Consider the following 21,269-nt stretch of genomic DNA (forward strand, 5'->3'; position numbering starts at 1 on the left):
CTAAGGATATATAAATGAAACATGATGGCCATGTATTGATACTTGTTGAAGCTGAGTAATGGGTACATGGGAGATTATTGCACTATTCTCGTTACTTTGGATTATGTTTGAAAATTTCCTTACTATTAAAAAAAAGTTCCTGTTATTTCACCCTATAACATGTAAAGTACATACGATAAATGAAAAGTCATATTAAAAGGCATATGTAAAATGAGTTGTCATATTAAAAGGCATATGTAAAGCTGTGTAAATATGATAGGGAAAAGGCTGAAAACAAATTTACCAAAATATGGATATATTAGGATGACAGAATTAGTGTTTTTTCTCCCTTTTATTTCCCAAATGTTTAGTAATAAAGTTGTATTTTATAGTAAAAAAAATTATGCTATTAAAAATGTCATGATGGGTTCGATCCCTGGTCGGGGAACTAAGATCCAGCATGCAGTGCGGTGCAGCCAAAAAAAAAAAAAAAAAAAGTCATGAAATCCCAAGTATGTCTAGAAACTGGTGGGCTGCTTGGACCATAGCTACTTCCATCTATGTCCAAGTAGACTATTTTCATGAAGGGAAATTTGTATCTAAGGATAGCAAGCTGTGATTTGAAACTTGTCAGCTGATATGGCAACAGAAAATCTGAAACTGAGCAACTGCAAGAAGAATTAAACAAAATCTTTGATAGTCATTGAATTTCTGTAGAAGTCTCATTCTGGATTCCAGAAGAAATCAAGAGACTGGAGCTCTTAAAACTCAAAAAATATCCCAAGTGCTGCTCTTGTTCTAGAGGTAAATGTAAATATGACTTAGCATTCAAAAGTCAGAATCATGTCACACCATATGATGTCTCATTGCAAGCTAAAGATTATCCAGGAGGTAATACTTCTTCCAAAAGTTGGTTTTACAATTGATGGACTGTTTATAGATATAGAATCCAAAGAGGAGAAAACTGATCAGGTCTCTCACTCAGGAAGTGATACACTTGTTCAACAGATTCCCTTTCCATTTGGTACATGAATATCAAACAGCAAACAGACTCAATCCAAGTGGGAAAAAAAACTTTTTCTCCATTAGCAACACCACAATTCCTCCTGCTGTGCTTATCTTGAAAAACATGGAAGGCTTCACCACAAAAGTACTCCAAGACTTCATAATTATCAGCAGTGGACATCAACTTGAGTTTCTACTAATACTCATTTCTGGAATTGTCAAATCTATTATCATCCACTGGTTACTTCCTCATGCAGTATCTCTCCTTATAGAACTATTCCAATTTTTGTCTCACAGGAGCTCCAAACCACAGTACTTAATAAGCTGTACTTTACAACCCAGGTCCCCTTTAAATTAAATGAAAAGGTGTTATAGGTTCTGATGAAAGTCCTTTTGTATCATGATTTCTCAATTCAGAACATTATAAGAGGACTTCAGTTTTCTTTCTTAGAGCATTTCTATTCCCAGGTACTCAGTGTTCTGTGGTGTAATCTCCCAGAACCCAAGGGAGTTATCTTCTTTATCAGAAAATCAATGTGAAAACATCCATCTTTCATCCTTTAGATACGAGGAAAAGAAGCTTTAGAAAAACAATTTGCATTCATGACCAATGAGAGGATTTTAAACAAAAACACCCCACCACAATCATTACTAGAGAACCTGTGTATTTATCATGCTTTTCCCAAGTACCCACTGGGTCAATGGATCAGAGCTACAACATGCATGTCTACAAATGATCAGCGTCGGAAGAACATACGTTAGCCTTGCAGTTGCTACACACGTTGACTAAGGATGAGCTTATGATCACAGTTCAGAAATGTTCAAAGTTTTTAAGTCTTCTGAAGAGTAGCCTGGCAGCATGGCAAAGAAAACACAGGAGTTCTTGGCCCAGTTTCAAAGCCCTGATACAGAGGCCAAAGAGAACGAAAATACTTCTGGGGCTTCAGAAGACAGTCATTGATGCAAATGAAGGCGTTAAAAGCAAATAAGAAGCAATCTTAGTTTGAAGGACTCAGAAAATACCTCGTGAATTTCATCAACAGTCTGGTGAGACCAAACCTTCTGTCCTGAGCTGGTTTACTGCATGCGGCCCAAACCCGCGCCACAAACCGTCTGACGTGCTCCTCAACAATCCTTACTATGAGCTGAAAATGAGGAAAGCTGTATTTCAAAGACTGTCCCCTGCTCCTGCGTAGCACATAGACTGCACCTGAACACAACAGTCTAATCAGCTTTGGGGACTGCTCAGGGGCCCTCCCAACATTCATCGATTCTGAAGAAACGGATATACATTCCACATTACCGGGGGAAAGTGCATGAAATTACGCACTCCCGGTTTATAAGAGAAGAGTGATCATGTGGCAAAGCTCACATGAGGCGGCAGATAGAAGGCAAAGGAGTGAAACCATTCAATTTTTAAAAAAGGAAGCCAGTCATATCTACATACCACTACAGGAGTCTGTTTTGGTCAGAAGATAAATGTATAATCCCCATGTGATGCTTCACCAGAAAATACACGTGTGCTAATCCCATACAAGCAAATGTCTAGATGCCTTTGGGTTTAGAATCCAACAATTTTTGTATCTAAAAGCTCTCTCACATTATTGCTGTTGCTTTCAAAAAGTCATCACTAAATTAAAAGTGAATCTTTCTTGAATATATGTAATATATACATGTAATAAATGCCTTTATCTAAAGGGGGGGATGTCATCTCCAAAAATAATCTTTTTTTTTTTAATATGTTGACTCCCTTTTTTATTTGGCTGCGTTGAGTCTTCGTTGCTGCATGTGGGCTTTTTTCTAGTTGAGGCTGGCAGGGGCTACACTTCATTGCAGTACGCGGGCTTCTCATTGCAGTGGCTTCTGTTGTTGTGGAGCATGGGCTCTAGGAGCGTGGGCTTCAGTAGTTGTGGCGCGTGGGCTCAGTACTTGTGGCTCACGGGCTCTAGAGCGCAGGCTCAGTAGTTGTGGTGCACGGGCTTAGTTGCTCTGTGGATGTGGCATCTTCCCAGACCAGGGATCGAACCCGTGTCCCTGCATTGGCAGGCGGATTCTTAACCACTGCGCCACCAGGGAAGTCCCCAAAAATAATCTTTATCAATAGGAACAATTGATGAAATCAGACAAATTAACATTGCTGAAAAAAATTGTGACTCATGGCTTTGAGTTCTGTCTTCCTCTCACATTAACTGTAAAAGTAACGCATGCTACTCTCCAAATTGATCTATATGCAATCCCAATGAAAATCCCAGCTGCCTTTTGTGCTGAAATTGAAAAATTCATTTCCTCATTGGCAACCATTGTGAAAAGTAATTTGGCTATATTAAATAAAGATGTACATATCCAAACCCACCAATTCCATACACTAGGGAAATGCTTGTCTCATATGTTGTACAATAGAAAAGAGAAAAACAATGTTGAGTTAAAGAAAAGCAAGCTGCAGGAGAATGCTAGTACTAGACCACTCATATCAAGTTCAAAATCATGTTAAATAATACTATAAAAATGCATATATAAGTAGCAAAAGCATAAAAACACATATGAGACAGTTAATATAACTAAGAAATGGAAAGAAGTGTTATATGGGGCTTCAACTGTATTTATTTTACTTCTTTTTAAAAATCTGAAACTTAAAAACTGACAAAGCTAGGAGCTAGATAAAAAACAATGTACATATTTTCTGCACTCTTTCAGAATGCTTGAAATATTTTAAATTTAATATTTGTCATAAGAAGTCAAAATTTTTATCAACAAAAGCAAAGGCAACAAAAGCAAAATTAAAAAGTGGGATTACATCAAACTAAAAAGCTTCTACATAGCAAAGGAAACGATCAACAAAATGAAAGCCAGGGCTTCCCTGGTGGCGCAATGGTTAAGAATCCGCTTGCCAATGCAGGGGCACGGGTTCGAGCCCTGGTCCGGGAAGATCCCACATGCCGCAGAGCAACTAAGCCCGTGCGCCACAACTACCGAGCCTGTGCTCTAGAGCCCGTGAGCCACAACTACTGAGCCCGTGCGCCTAGAGAAGCCACCACAATGAGAAGCCTGCCCACCGCAACGAAGAGTAGCCCACACACTGCAACGAAGAGTAGCCCTCGCTCACCGCAAGTAGAGAAAGTCCGCACGCAGCAATGAAGACCCAAAGCAGCCAAAAAATAATTAATTTAATTAATTAATTAATTAAAAAAAAAAAAGAAAGGCAACCTACTGAATGGAAGAAAATATTTGCAAATCATATATCTGATAAGTTAAGGGGTTAATATATAAAGAACTCATACAACTCAATAGCAAAAAATCAAACAATCTGATTTAAAAAATGGGCAGAGGATCTGAATAGACATTTTTCCAAAGACATACAAGATGGCCAACAGGTACATGAAAAGGTGCTCAACATCACTAATCATCAGGAAGTGCAAATCAAAACCACAACGAGATACAACCTCACACCGGTTAGAATGGCTATTCTCAAAAAGACAAGAAATAAGTATTGGATGAGAATGTTGAGAAAAGGAAACCCTTGTGTACTGTTGATGGGAATGGAAACTGGTACAGCTACTGTGGAAAACAGTATGGAGGTGCCTCAAAAAATTAAAAACAGAATTACCATATGATCCAGCAATTCCACTTCTGGAATATATATTCACGGGAAACAAAAACACTAACTCGAAAAGATATCTGCACCCCATGTTCACTGCGGCACTATTTACAACAGCCAAGACATGGAAACACCCTAAGTGTCCATCACTGGATGAATGGATGAAGATAATGTGATATATATATATATATATATATATATATATACACACACACACACACACAATGGAGTATTATTCAACCATAAAAGAGAAGGAAATCTAGCCATTGGGACAACATGGATGGACCTTGAGGGCATTATGCTAAATGAAGTGTCAGACACAGACAAATACCATAAGATCTCATTTATATGTGGAATCTAAAAAACAAAAAAAGCCAACTCATAGATACAGAAAACAAACTGGTGGCTGCCAGAGGTGGAGCAGTGGCTTGGGGTGCAGGAACGGGTAAAGGGGGTCAAAAGGTACAAATTTCCAGCTATAAAATAAGTAAATCATAGCATGTAATGTACAGCCTGGTAACTATAGTTAACATATTGTACAGTATATTTGAAAATTACTAAGAGAGTATATCTTAAAAGTTTTCATCACAAGAAACAAAACTTTGTAACTGTATGGTGACAGATGTTAACTAGACTTCTGTGGCGATCATTCTGGAAAGTATACAAATACTGAACCTTTACACTGTACACCTGAAACTAATATAATGTTATATGTCAATTATAGCTCCATAAAAGGTCAAATTTTTAGAAATAAGTACATTTTGCGTTTGTTGTTTCCAGGTCCTGAGAAATAATCTATCATGCATCAAGCTACCTTTGCTATAGGTAGTATCTGCCTAGATATTTCCTTATCTCTGAGCTAAAAACATTAAAATGATTAAGATAGAATGCATTATATAACAAAAGCCCACACATCTTCACTATGAAATCTCCACAGGTTCTGAAAATAAATCGACTCATTAAGAAAAAATTCAGAAAGTCTGTCAATTTTAGACCCTACCTGGCCTTGCATTTCCGGTCTTACAGGATATGTACTTGGGTAAGGAGCCCGAGGTCGGGCAGGAGAATTCCAATAGTTGGAATTGTAGCTAGGATACGGTGGCTGCTCCTAAGGACAAAAAGGAAAATGAATTCACTTTTACTAACATCCTTACATCATTCTGAAAAGTTGATAGAGGCAGGTGTAAGTATCAAAAAAAAAATAGGCAATAGACAAAAAGCAATGGAACCCCACTCTAAAATCACTCATTATTAAAATTGATGCAGATACATGGTCAATCACTTGCCCTAGAACAAAGCAATTATTAAGTATTCTTGTGCATTATGCCAGTTATAACAAATGATATATCTACTATGTCAAGTTAATTAGCAAAACCAGAGACATTCAATTCCTTTATCCTGCTCCAATCACTAACCCATCACTACTAATTTAATTAGTGCAGCACAATTACAGTTATTTGCCATTGTTAAGAAGAGTAGTATAATACTTACCTATCTCAACAACTTTGAAACTTGAAGTAATATTTTACTACTAAACTTTACTTCAAATGCATACACCTTCAATACTCAACTTCTTTGCCTGGCCACACCCTAGTTTTTTCATATTCCTCTACTTTCTGCTATGGCTAAGGTTTCTGCTGGCAGCCCACAACTAACTCGGGATCAGGAATTATGTAGAATAATTACCACTCCGAGGAGAAAATCTAGGTATGGCATTAATCTCTACAGCTTTCACTTCACCTCAAAAAGTTAGTGCAATCATTTTCAATAAGCCAATACACTCTGATAAGAAACTAGAACAACTCAAAACTTTTCAGGCTGTTTTAATATATACATTTGTCATCCCATGAGTTGAGTTATTTTGCTTTGAGCTTTATAGTTTAATTTTAAGCTTAAAGAGGATCTTCAAATCTTCAAATATGGTTTCACAAAGGAATTCACTGGCAGTTGTAGTCTCTGAGAATTTAATTATCACCATCTGAGCTTAACTGCACTACTTACCAGTTTCATAATACTTTGTTTTCAAAGCATGCAATTATTCCACATGACATTATACAAGCTGGGCAAGTAACATCTCCCTTACATAATACAGCAACTAGAGCAATATAGAAACTAGCAACTTCAGATCCTAACAACCAAATTTCTCAATCAGGCAAATTCCCCTGACCAATCTCCACCCGCACCCCCCCCCACCCCGCCTTCTTCCCCCGGTTAAGTGGTATTTGAATAATTAATTGATTTCTCTCTACCAAGAATTTGAATCTTAATTAAAGAGGTGAAAAGACCAGAGTTGAAGCTGACTCACTCCAGCAGCGGTGAACTAACACCTAAATCCCCAGAACTTCCTTGGTTTCTGTCCTTTTCTACTGATCCTCCAAAGTACCCCACACATTTTTACTACCTCTCCACCCACCCTGTCCTCACTCCTTCCTTACTCAGCTTCTCAACACCTTAAATCCCTTACCACTCTTTCCCTCGGATGTTCTCACCTGCAAAAGCCTAACCCAGTTTAAACCCGATTATCCACTGATTCCACATCTGTACTTCACCTAAATATCGGTGGAGAGAAACACAAGCTCTCTGGTTTCACACAAGCAGACACTCAGCACTGCCTAGCAACTACACTACCCTTCCTCAGTATGTTCATCCCACTCATAGAACAACTATTTCACCTTCTTGTCCCGTCAAATCTCCAGTATCCTCTTATCCTACCCCTCAGTTTTCAACTGATAACTTTATCAGTTAATATGATAACTTTATCTCATATTATACTTAATATGAATTGAATTGGAGGAACAGGTATAAATTCACATATTTTTTTAAATGTAATTTAACCTTGTATGCAAAACCAACAAATATGGGTAAGTGACAGCATGCCAGTTTTAAACAAAGGATTTAGGAATTAATGCAAATTCTAGGAACCCATTTGCACTCCTGCCCTCCACCATGGACTAGCAAATCCCATATAGGAGCTGTCATTTCAGCCTGAGTCCCAGAACAAAAAACACATGAACAAACTTGAACCCAACCCAGACCTGGAGATGAGCCTCTGCAGTGACATCACAGAACAAAAGCAAGAAATAAATATTCATTGTTGTAAGCCGCAACTCTTGGAGTTGTTTTTTACTACAGGAAAAATCAACTGATGAGATGACTGAACATCAAATTGGTAACGTAACCATACAGAAAAAAGAATTATTTCTAATGACTTTTAAATCATCTTACTTTGACTGTACACACTTAGTGGAATATATTCTAAAGACCAGATGAACTGCAAAGAAACCTAAACTGCATCCATTAGGGAACTGTTAGTCATAATATTGATATTATTATTTATATTAACAGCTTTATTGAGATATAATTCACTACCATACAATTCGCTCATTTAAAATTGTCGGAGTCAATGATTTTTAGTATATCCATAGATATACTATAGAGATATGTGTGATCATCACAACCAATTTTAGAACATTTCAAAACCTGAAAAAGAAAACCCTTTGGCTATACCCTCCTATCTGTCATTCCCACAGTCCTACACCACCACTAATCTACTTTCTATCTCTATAGATTTGCCTACTCTGGGTATTTCATATAAATGGAATCATATAATATGTGATATCTGGTGGCTGGCTTCTTTCACTTAGCATGTTTTTGAGGTTCAACTATGTTGTAGCATGTATCAGCGCTTCATTCCTTTTTGCAGCCAAAAAATATTCCATTGTATACAAATATCACATTTTGCTTATCCATTCTGGGCATTTGGATTGTTGCCACTTTTTGGCTATTATGAATAATGATGCTATAAACATTCACGAATAACATTTTATGTGGACATATGTTTTCAGTTCTCTTGGCTATATACCTAGAAGCGGAATTGCTGGGTCATACAGTAACTCTAACAATTTAAAAAACTGGCATTTGTTTTCCAAAGAAGCTGAACCATTTTATATTCCCATCAGCTAAGTATAAGGGTTCTAATTTCTCTATCTCCTCACCAATACCTGTTTTTTTCTGTGGTTTTGCTTGTTTTTATAGTCATCCTAGTGTGTGTGAAGTCGTATCTCACTGTGATTTTTATTTGCAGTTCCCTGAGGACCAATGATGTTGAGCATTTCTTCATGTGCTCATTGGCCATTTGTACACCTTCTTTAGAGAACTGTCTATTCAGATGTTTTGCCCATTTTTAAATTGGGTTATTTATATTTTTGTTGTTCAGTCTCAAGGGCTCTTTATATATTCTAGATACAAGTCCTTTTTCTGATATCTGATTTGCAAGCATTTCCTTTCTTTTCACTTTCTTGATCATGTCCCTTGAATTATAAAAGTTCTTAATTTTGACGAAGTCCAATCTGTCTATTTTTTATTCTGTTGGTTGTGCTTTTGGCATCTTATCTAGGAAACCATTGCCAAATCCAAAGAAGTGAAGATTTATCCCTATGTTTTCTTCTAAGAGTTTTATAGTTTTAGTTCTTACATTTAGGTCTATGACCTATTTTGAGTTAATTTTTTTAATATTATTTATTTTTTGGCTGCATCGGGTCTTAGCTGCGGCACGTGGGATCTTTCCCTGTGGTACGTGGGCTCCTCGTTGTGGCGCATGGGCTCCAGAGCGCGTGGGCTCTCTAGTTGTGGCACTCGGGCTCTCTAGTTGTGGCACGCAGGCTCAGCTGCCCCACGGCATGTGGGATCTTAGTTCCCTGACCAGGGATCGAACCGGCGTCCACTGCATTGCAAGATGGATTCTTAACCACTGGATCACCAGGGAAGTCCCTTGAGTTAATTTTTATATATGGTGTAAGGGTCCAACTTTATTCTTTGTATGTGGCTATCCAGTTGTCATGGTACCATATGTTGTGCCATAGACTTTTTCCCTCCATTGAATGGTCTTAGCATCCTTGTCAAAAATCAACTGACGGGCTTCCCTCGTGGTGCAGTGGTTAAGAATCTGCCTGCCAATGCAGGGGACATGGGTTCAAGCCCTGGTCCGGGAAGATCCCACAGGCCACGGAGCAACTAAGCCCGTGTGCCACACCTACTGAGCCTGCGCTCTAGAGCCCATGAGCCACAACGACTGAAGCCCATACGCCTAGAGCCCGTGCTCTGCAACAAGAGAAGCCACAGCAGTAAGAAGCCTGCGCACCGCAACGTAGAGTAGCCCCCCACGCACCACAACTAGAGAAAGCCCGCGCGCAGCAACGAAGACCCAACGCAACCAAAAATAAATATAAGTAAAATAAATAAATTTTTTAAAAAATCAACTGACCATAGACACTCTCAATTCTATTCCATGTAGACATATAGGTTATGTATGCCTTTTAATTTCTTTTTCTTGCCCGGTTGCCCTTGCTAGAACCTTCAGTACAATACTGAATAAAAGTGGCAAGAGCAGATGTCCTTGTCTTGTTCCTGATTTTAAGGGAAAGCATCCAGTCTTTCATCATTCAATATGAGGTTGGCTGTGGGTGTTTCACAGATGTCTTTTATCAGGTTGAGGAAATTTCCTTGAATTCCTAGAGTGTTTTTATCATGAAAACGTTTTGGATTTTGCCAAATGCTTTTTCAACATCTATTGAGGTAATCATAGGGGTTTTGTTTTTTATTTGAATGATATGGTGTATTACATTAATTGATTTTCAGATATTAAACCAACCATGCGTTCCTGGAATAAATCCTATTAGGTCATGGTACATAATTCTTTTTATACATTGCTGTATTCAGTTCACTAGGTTTTTTTTGTGGATTTTTGCACATCCATATTCATAAGAGATATTGGTCTGTATTTTCTTTTCTTGTGATGTCTTTGCCTAGTTTTCCTCTCAGGGTAATAATGGCTTCACAGAATGAGTTCAGAAGTATTCTCTCCTCTTCTGTTTTTTAGAAGAGTTTGTGAAGAATAGGTGTCAGTTCTTTAAATATTTGGTAGATCCATTCAGATTTCCTATTTCTTCTTGAGTTAGTTTCGGTAGTTTGTATCTTTCTAGGAATTGTCCACTTCATCTAAGGTACTTAATTTATTGGCATACAATTAGTCATAATATTCCATTATAATCCTTTTTATTTCTGTAAGATCAGTAGTAACGTCCCCTCTTTCATTTCTGATTCTAGTAATCTGAGTCTTCTCTCTTTTTTTTCTGGTTCAATCTAGCTAAAGGCTCATCAATTTTGTTGATCTTTTCAAAGAACCAGCCTTTAGTTGCATTGATTTCATCTATGGTTCTTCTATTCTCTATTAATTCATTTCCACTCTTATTTTTATTATTTTCTTCCTCCTGCTTGCTTCAGGTTTGGTTGGTTCATTTTTTCCAGTGTCTTGAGATGGAAGATTCGTTCTTGATTTGAGATCATTCTTCTTTCTTAATACTGGCACTTATGACTATAAATTTCCCTCTAAGCACTACTACCTTAGCTGCATCTCATAAGTTTTGGTATGTTATGTCTTCATTTTCATTCATCTCAAAGTATTTTTTTATTTCCCTTTTGATTTATTCCTCGACTTGCTGGTTCTTTTAGGACTGTTTTATTTAATTTTGACATATTTATGAGTTTTCCAAAGTTTTTCCTGCTATTAATTTCTAATTTCATTACATTACACTTGGAGAACATACTCTGTATATTTCTATCCTTTTATATTTATTAATATTTGTTTTATGGCTAGTATATGGTTTATCCTGGAGAATGTTCCATGTGCACTTGAGAAGAATGTATATTCTGTTGATGAATGGAGTGTTCTATAGATGTCTGGTAGGTCTAGTTGGTTTACGGTGTTGTTCACATCTTCTATTTCCTTGTTGATCTTATGTCCAGTTGTTCCATCCATTACTGAAAGTGGGGTACTGAAGTCTCTATTATTATTGAGTTGTCTATTTCTCCTTTTATTTCAGTAAGCTTTTCCTTTGTGTATTTTGTTCTTAGGTACATATATATTTATAATTGTTATATCTTCCTGATGGATTGACCTTTTTATCATGTCCCTCTTTATCCCTAGTAACATTTTTTGTTTTAAAGTTTATTTTGTCTGATATTAGCATAGCCACTCCAGCTTTCCTCTAGCTACAGTTTGCATGATATTTCTTTTTCCATCTTTTTACTTTCAAGCCATTTGTGTCTTTAAATCTGAAGTATGTCTCCTATAGACAGCTGAGAAGGAAAAACCTCCTATTCCTATGTTTCTCCTTTATTCTCACACTGTTACCACACTCAGAACACTTCTGATACCAGATGTCGGGGGGTTTTCCCCCACACCAAGCAATTTTGCAACACCAGCTGGGTGTTCCACAATTCAACTTAATTCTGACACTTTCTATCTGGAGATAGCATCAGATTCCACGGGTTAGGGGCTCAGTCCCATGAGACTACCCCCCCTTACTTCAGATGCCAATTGCAAGTAGTAGGTCCCCAGATTACCCATAACTTATGTCTGACTCGGCTACAGATTGGAGGTTCTCATGATCTCCTCCTTCTTTGATTTATTTGCTAGTACAGCTCAAAGACCTCAGGGAAATACTTACTTAAGTTTACCAATTTATTAAACGATATGATAAAGGATACAGATGAACAGGCAGATGAATAGATACATAGGGCAAGGTCTGGGAGGGCCCTGAGCACAAGAGCTTCTGTCCCTTTGGAGTTAGGTGTGTCACCCTCCCAATATGTGAATGTGTTCACCAACCTGGAAGCTCTCTGAACCCCATACTATTGGGATTTTTATGGAGGCTTCCTCATGTAGGCATGATCAACCCCCCTCCAGTCTCTGAAGAATGGGGAATGAGGCTGAAAATTCCAAGCTTCTAATCATGAGTTGGTCTTTCTGGTGACCAGCCCTATCCAGGAGCCATCCATGAAAACACCTAGAGTTGCCTCATTAGTATAAAAGACACTCCTGTCACCCAGGAAACTCCAATGGATACAGGAGCCCTGTGTCAGGAACCAGGTTCACACACCAAATACTAGAACAAAAGATGCTCCTAGCGCTCTTATGACTTAGGAATTTACAAGGGTTTCAGGAGCTCTACACCAGGAACCTGGGGCAGAGACCAATATATATATATATATTTTCCCATTATCTCACACAGCATATAGTTGCATCTTCTTTTTTTCAATCCAGTCTGACAATCTCTGTCTTTGATTGGATTGTTTAATCTATTCACACTTGATGTTATTATTGATATAGTTGGATTTACACCTGCCATTTTATTTTTTTGTTTTCTATATCTCATATTTGGTTTTGTTCCTCTATTCTTCCTTTACTGCTTCTGCATTAAGTGAATATTTTCTAATGCAGCTTTTTAATTTCTTTAATGAGTATATATAAATATATGCATTATATATATGTATATATATGTCTATCTTTCCTTGACCACACCTAGCTGTTAAAGCTCCACAAATTTCCAGCTAATTTCTTTACTGTTTACTTGGGACATAAATTGCTCTACAAACTGATCCAATCAAATCTGGGTTCCTTGGAAGGGACACCTCCCAAAGTCAGTGTTTGAGATGTGTTCCAACCCCAGAGGGCCCCTCCCAGCGATCTGTTTCCCTAGTTCTCTCCAGCAAACTGGCTGGCCCGCAGCCTGGTCTGTATCTGCAGTGAACCTACTGATCTCCTCCCAAATGCCTTTCACGACACCCTCCACAGTTTTTGAGAACATCCTTTGGCTTCAGCTTCTCTACATTCTGATGCAAATAAAGTCAGTTCCTTTGGGAAAAGATTAGGAGCTACCGGTTTTACAGCCTGCGTCTGCCTCCAGATAAAATGTCTGAGCTACACTCTGCAGTTGGGTTGGGGACAATGGTGTGCTTCTCTGAGAGACACCCCTGCTTTAAAAGCTGAGCACCTGGGGGGAAAGGGCAGTAGCCTCAGGCCTTCCCAGCTTGCCTTACAAGCCAGGGTAAGGGTGATCAGAGCCCCAGTGTTCTCAGCAGTGCCCTACCCAAGGTAAAGCCTCCATTCCACAGGTAGGGACAGGGCATGGGTAGGAACCACCACTATTGGCCACACTTGCCTGGAACGTGGCCTCTGCAACAGTAGCTGGGGGCAAGATGAGCAATGTCGATGTGCTGCCCACCCAGGAGGACTGGGACCTGGGGAGCGAAGAAACTTTGTTTTATTTGCCTCTCCAGTCTAATGGAGTTTCTGTCTCACTGAGCTGGGGGTTGGGGGGTGGGGGAGGTGGAGGATGGCACAGAATCTCACTATTCTTACCGAGTTTGAGTAAATTTTCTAAAATAAATGTTTCTTCATTTGCTAAATTCCTTAAGACCATTTCCAGAGACTTTAATTTGGTTGTTTTTTAAAAATATTTTTCACCAGTTTCACTGATGACTGGGCCCACAGAGCTCCTCACGCTGTCATGCCAGAGCTGCAACCTGGCATTATTTTGAACTTATTTTATATATTATTGTAGGATTGTACAAGTATTTGTAATTACCTTAATATTGTTAGGAACCAAAATTTTCCATACAAAAGTAATAAATACAATCTAAGAAGTAAAAATAATCTATGACATTCAATTTGAATTAACACAAATATGAACTTATTTATTTTTCTATTTTAAAATATTGATACTTATTCACAACATTGTAAATCAACTTCACTCCAATAAAATTTTTTTTTAAATACTTATTTTATATAACTCTGTCCATTGGAAAGGTCTAGAAGCAATGACAACACAACAGCAATCAGTATACCTAGCACCCAAATGTCACTTCTGTACCAGTTATTAAGCTACTGGCCCTCAGCTCCAAACACCGCGTTCTGTAACTGGCTCTGAGATGCAGCATCAGGAGTCTGCAAACATTTCTCTTTGTCACTTGCTTACTATTTGGCTCTGCCAATAGGGGGCACTAGGTTAGAGGAGGGGAGAATGGACTTGCTCCTTCCTGGTTGCACGCTGGCTTCCCACTCCTGCCGGTGCCAGCCCAGCAAAGCCCTTCAACCTGGGGGCAGTGTCAGTCAGCAGAGGCTGCAGACTCCTGGTTTCCCGAGAACTCCCTCACAGGTACCAGCACCAGCTCGGCAGTGCCTCCTCGGTGCCAGCTATACCAGGCCATTCTTCCAAGTTTCCAGGTTCTAATACCCCTAACCTCTTCTCTTTATTCCCCAGCCCCAGGAATTGAGGCTGTTTCCTGCAGTAACTATCTTCTGTGTTACATTTTTTCTTTTTACCTTTTCAGATCTCCAGTACCCATTTAACTAATTTCCTAAATCAAATTGTCTCTTTTAAAAGAACTAGTGTAGGTTCTGTTTTCCTGCCTGGATCTTGACATATATAGCTTCTAAATAAAATTCTCCAATTAACAACAAAAAAAAAACACACAACAAGGTTTCTTAAAAGAATGGCTGATTATAACATCTGGGACAGACTACAATAAGCCTGGCATATCTTGTACCAGAAATCAAAGAAGCTGTCAAAAATCAATGGGTCATGTCAAAAGGACTTAGAAGCCAAGAAGAGGGGGCTCCCACCCATTGGCATCACATGGGATCATTTAAGCAATAAAAGAATGACAGCAAGTGACTGAGACACATTCAAAATACTGAATATATATATGTGTACACATACATACATATGTTATGCAAATGAGTTCATAAAATACTTTAAAAAACAGTAAGAAACACAGTTCCCTTTCTGTAATTTTAATGGGGTTTAGAGATGAATAAAAATTAAATCTTCCATCTTATCCTAGGAGTCCTTTTTTTAAAAGATGGATAAATATTTATATCTTGATTGTGGTACTGGTTACATAACCATATGTGTTTGTCAAAACTCACAGAACTATATCTTAAAAATGGTAAAATTTACAATATATAAATATATCATGATTTTTTTTTAATGTCTGAAACATTTATATTAACATATTTCCATACATATTTCCATACACATACAAATATAAGATTTTTAGAAATTTCATGTAATGTCTGAAACATTTATATTAACATATTTCCATACAAATAACCCAGTGAAAGTTTAGTATTAGTTGTTTTGTTTGTTTTTTTATACTGCAGGTTCTTATTAGGCATCAATTTTATACACATCAGTGTATACATGTCAATCCCAATCGCCCAATTCAGCACACCACCATCCCCACCCCACCGCAGTTTTCCCCCCTTGGTGTCCATATGTCCATTCTCTACATCTGTGTCTCAACTTCTGCCCTGCAAACTGGCTCATCTGTACCATTTTTCTAGGTTCCACATACATGCATTAATATACGATATTTGTTTTTCTCTTTCTGACTTACTTCACTCTGTATGACAGTCTCTAGATCCATCCACGTCTCAACAAATGACTCAATTTCGTTCCTTTTTATGGCTGAGTAATATTCCATTGTATATATGTACCACATCTTCTTTATCCATTCGTCTGTTGATGGGCATTTAGGTTGCTTCCATGACCTGGCTATTGTAAATAGTGCTGCAATGAACATTCGGGTGCATATGTCTTTTTGAATTACGGTTTTCTCTGGGTATATGCCCAGTAGTGGGATTGCTGGGTCATATGGTAATTCTATTTTTAGTTTTTTAAGGAACCTCCATATTGTTCTCCATAGTGGCTGTATCAATTTACATTCCCACCAACAGTGCAAGAGGGTTCCCTTTTCTCCACACCCTCTCCAGCATTTGTTGTTTGTAGATTTTCTGATGATGCCCATTCTAACAGGGGTGAGGTGATACCTCATTGTAGTTTTGATTTGCATTTCTCTAATAATTAGTGATGTTGAGCATCTTTTCATGTGCTTCGTGGCCGTCTGGATGTCTTCTTTGGAGAAATGTCTATTTAGGTCTTCTGCCCATTTTTGGATTGGGGTGTTTGTTTCTTTAATATTGAGCTGAATGAGCTGTTTATATATTTTGGAGATTAATCCTTTGTCCGTTGATTCATTTGCAAATATTTTCTCCCATTCTGAGGGTTGTCTTTTCGTCTTGTTTATGGTTTCCTTTGCTGTGCAAAAGCTTTGAAGTTTCATTAGGTCCCACTTGTTTATTTTTGTTTTTATTTCCATTACTCTAGGAGGTGGATCAAAAAAGATCTTGCTGTGATTTATGTCAAAGAGTGTTCTTCCTATGTTTTCCTCTAAGAGTTTTATAGTGTCCAGTCTTATATTTAGGTCTCTAATCCATTTTGAGTTTATTTTTGTGTATGGTGTTAGGGAGTATTCTAATTTCATTCTTTTACATGTAGCTGTCAAGTTTTCCCAGCACCACTTATTGAAGAGACTGTCTTTTCTCCATTGTATATCTTTGCCTCCTTTGTCATAGATTAGTTGACCATAGGTGCGTGGGTTAATCTCTGGGCTTTCTATCTTGTTCCATTGATCTATGTTTCTGTTTTTGTGCCAGTACCATATTGTCTTGATTACTGTAGCTTTGTAGTATAGTCTGAAGTCAGGGAGTCTGATTCCTCCAGCTCCATTTTTTTCCCTCAAGACTGCTTTGGCTATTCGGGGTCTTTTGTGTCTCCATACAAATTTTAAGATGATTTGTTCTAGCTCCATAAAAAATGCCATTGGTAATTTGATAGGGATTGCATTGAATCTGTAGATGGCTTTGGGTAGTATAGTCATTTTCACAATGTTGATTCTTCCAATCCAAGAACATGGTATATCTCTCCATCTGTTGGTATCATCTTTAATTTCTTTCATCAGTGTCTTATAGTTTTCTGCATACAGGTCTTTTGTCTCCCTAGGTAGGTTTATTCCTAGGTATTTTATTCTTTTTGTTGCAATGGTAAATGGGAGTGTTTACTTAATTTCTCTTTCAGATTTTTCATCATTAGTGTATAGGAATGCAAGAGATTTCTGTGCATTAATTTTGTATCCTGCAACTTTACCATATTCATTGATTAGCTCTAGCAGTTTTCTGGTGGCAGTTTTAGGATTCTCTATGTATAGTATCATGTCATCCGCAAACAGTGACAGTTTTACTTCTTCTTTTCCAATTTGTATTCCTTTTATTTCTTTTTCTTCTCTGATTGCCGTGGCTAGGACTTCCAGAACTATGTTGAATAATAGTGGTGAGAGTGGACATCCTTGTCTCGTTCCTGATCTTAGAGGAAATGCTTTCAGTTTTTCACCATTGAGAATGATGTTTGCTGTGGGTTTGTCATATATGGCCTTTATTATGTTGAGGTAGGTTCCCTCTATGCCCACTTTCTGGAGAGTTTTTATCATAAATGGGTGTTGAATTTTGTCAAAAGCTTTTTCTGCATCTATTGAGATGATCATATGGTTTTTCTTCTTCAGTTTGTTAATATGGTGTATCACATTGATTGATTTGCGTATATTGAAGAATCCTTGCATCCCTGGGATAAATCCCACTTGATCGTGGTGTATGATCCTTTTAATGTGTTGTTGGAGTCTGTTTGCTAGTATTTTGTTGAGGATTTTTGCATCTATATTCATCAGTGATATTGGTCTGTAATTTTCTTTTTTTGTAGTGTCTTTGTCTGGTTTTGGTATCAGGGTGATGGTGGCCTCATAGAATGAGTTTGGGAGTGTTCCTTCCTCTGCAATTTTTTGGAAGAGTTTGAGAAGGATGGGTGTTAGCTCTTCTCTAAATGTTTGATAGAATTCACCTGTGAAGCCATCTGGTCCTGGACTTTTGTTTGTTGGAAGATTTTTAATCACAGTTTCAATTTCATTACTTGTGATTGGTCTGTTCATATTTTCTGTTTCTTCCTGGTTCAGTCTTGGAAGGTTATACCTTTCTAAGAATTTGTCCATTTCTTCCAGGTTGTCCATTTTATTGGCATAGAGTTGCTTGTAGTAGTCTCTTAGGATGCTTTGTATTTCTGCAGTGTCTGTTGTAACTTCTCCTTTTTCATTTCTGATTTTATTGATTTGAGTCCTCTCCCTCTTTTTCTTGATGAGTCTGGCTAATGGCTTATCAATTTTGTTTATCTTCTCAAAGAACCAACTTTTAGTTTTATTGATCTTTGCTATTGTTTTCTTTGTTTCTATTTCATTTATTTCTGCTCTGATCTTTATGATTTCTTTCCTTCTGCTAACTTTGGGTTTTGTTTGTTCTTCTTTCTCTAGTTTCTTTAGGTGTAAGGTTAGATTGTTTACTTGAGATTTTTCTTGTTTCTTGAGGTAGGCTTGTATAGCTATAAACTTCCCTCTTAGAACTGCTTTTGCTGCATCCCATAGGTTTTGGGTCGTCGTGTTTTCATTGTCATTTGTCTCTAGGTATTTTTTGATTCCTTCTTTGATTTCTTCAGTGATCTCTTGGCTATTTAGTAACGTATTGTTTAGCCTCCATGTGTTTGTCTTTTTTACGTTTTTTTCTCTGTAATTCATTTCTAATCTCATAGTGTTGTGGTCAGAAAAGATGCTTGATATGATTTCAATTTTCTTAAATTTACTGAGGCTTGATTTGTGACCCAAGATGTGATCTATCCTGAAGAATGTTCCGTGCGCACTTGAGAAGAACGTGTAATCTGCTGTTTTTGGATGGAATGTCCTATATATATCAATTAAATCTATCTGCTCTATTGTGTCATTTAAAGCTTGTTTCCTTATTTATTTTCATTTTGGATGACCTGTCCATTGGTGTAAGTGAGGTGTTAAAGTCCCCCACTATTACTGTGTTACTGTCGATTTCCTCTTTTATAGCTGTTAGCAGTTGCCTTATGTATTGAGGTGTTCCTATGTTGGGAGCATATATATTTATAATTGTTATATCTTCTTCTTGGATTGATCCCTGGATCATTATGTAGTGTCCTTCCTTGTCTCTTGTAACATTCTTTATTTTAAAGTCTATTTTATCTGATATGAGTATAGCTACTCCAGCTTTCTTTTGATTTCCATTTGCATGGAATATCTTTTTCCATCCCCTCACTTTCAGTCTGTATGTGTCCCTAGGTCTAAAGTAGGTCTCTTGTAGACAGCATATATATGGGTCTTGTTTTTGTATCCATTCAGCCAGTCTATGTCTTTTGGTTGGGGCATTTAATCCATTCACGTTTAAGGTAATTATCGATATGTATGTTCCTATGACCATTTTCTTAATTGTTTTGGGTTTGTTTTTGTAGGTCCTTTTCTTCTCTTGTGTTTCCCACTTAGAGAAGTTCCTTTAGCATTTGTTGTAGAGCTGGTTTGGTGGTGCTGAATTCTCTTAGCTTTTGCTTGTCTGTAAAGCTTTTGATTTCTCCATCGAATCTAAATGAGATCCTTGCCGGGTAGAGTAATCTTGGTTGTAGGTTCTTCCCTTTCATCACTTTAAGTATATCATGCCACTCCCTTCTGGCTTGCAGAGTTTCTGCTGAGAAATCAGCTGTTAACCTTATGGGAGTTCCCTTGTATGTTATTTGTCGTTTTTCCCTTGCTGCTTTCAATAATTTTTCTTTGTCTTTAATTTTTGCCACTTTGATTACTATGTGTCTCGGCGTGTTTCTCCTTGGGTTTATTCTGTATGGGACTCTCTGCGCTTCCTGGATTTGGGTGGCTATTTCCTTTCCCATGTTAGGGAAGTTTTCGACTATAATCTCTTCAAATATTTTCTCTGGTCCTTTCTCTCTCTCTTCTCCTTCTGGGACCCCTATAATGCGAATGTTGTTGCGTTTAATGTTGTCCCAGAGGTCTCTTAGGCTGTCTTCATTTCTTTTCATTCTTTTTTCTTTAGTCTGTTCCGCAGCAGTGAATTCCACCATTCTGTCTTCCAGGTCACTTATCCGTTCTTCTGCCTCAGTTATTCTGCTATTGATTCCTTCTAGTGTAGTTTTCATTTCAGTTATTGTATTGGTCATCTCTGTTTGTTTGTTCTTTAATTCTTCTAGGTCTTTGTTAATCATTTCTTGCATCTTCTCAATCTTTGCCTCCATTCTTATGCCGAGGTCCTGGATCATCTTCACTATCATTATTCTGAATTCTTTTTCTGGAAGGTTGCCTATCTCCACTTCATTTAGTTGTTTTTCTGGGGTTTTTTCTTGTTCCTTCATCTGGTACATAGCCCTCTGCCTTCTCATCTTCTCTATCTTTCTGTAACTGTGGTTTTTGGTCCACAGGCTGCAGGATTGTAGTTTTTCTTGCTTCTGCTGTCTGCCCTCTGGTGGTTGAGGCTATCTAAGAGGCTTGATGGGAGGGTCTGCTATCATGATTTTTATATGAAAAAAAGAATGTCCTCAATGAAGCAGTAAAAATTATTAATTTTATTAAGTCTTAATTAGAAAGACTGCCTTTGCTTTTTTTTTTTCCCCTTTTGGACAAAATGGAACAAATCTAAAAATATCCCCAGCAGCAATGAAAGTCTGCAGCTCAAGGCCCTCCTAACATGACACTAATTCTATGAAATAGCGTTTGGTTTCACAGAAAGCTGGCTGAAGTTGACAGCTGTTCTATAAACCAAATTGCTAATTTTATCATGTGCCGAAGTCTCTCCAAACTTTTTATGTGCTGTCTGAAACTAGACAAAAGTGATGATAAAAGATGATGTAAACGAAACAAATATGATAAAAGGTTTTCACAAGTGGGAATAATGTGAATTAAAGTTTTTGTGACAAAGGAAATTTGATTAAAATTATGCAAAAACATAATAAATTTATTTACTTTTTTCTCCTTTGAGAAGAAATACCTATATCTCAGGTGAAGGCTGGAGTCAACGCCTTTCACGTTTATCATAGAACTACCTAGTCCCATAAGAAGTGGACGTATGGTTTACAAAGTGACTTGCCACCATGCCTCCAAAAAATAA

The 21,269-nt window shown here is 37.7% G+C and overlaps 1 protein-coding gene and 1 pseudogene across 1 annotated transcript in view; one reads left to right on the forward strand and one right to left on the reverse strand.

Annotated features, from left to right (window-relative positions):
* BAG4 (BAG cochaperone 4) overlaps positions 1 to 21,269 on the reverse strand; it is a 32,661-nt gene that overhangs the window by 5,188 nt on the left and 6,204 nt on the right. The window contains exon 2 of the mRNA XM_068531969.1: positions 5,580 to 5,687. Within this exon, the coding sequence (XP_068388070.1) occupies positions 5,580 to 5,687 (108 nt within the window). The remainder of the gene's footprint in view (positions 1 to 5,579; positions 5,688 to 21,269) is intronic.
* Positions 494 to 2,055, forward strand: LOC137756095 (origin recognition complex subunit 3 pseudogene; annotated as a pseudogene).

This window comes from Eschrichtius robustus, chromosome 21 (assembly GCF_028021215.1).
Source record: "Eschrichtius robustus isolate mEscRob2 chromosome 21, mEscRob2.pri, whole genome shotgun sequence".
Classification (NCBI taxonomy): domain Eukaryota; kingdom Metazoa; phylum Chordata; class Mammalia; order Artiodactyla; family Eschrichtiidae; genus Eschrichtius; species Eschrichtius robustus.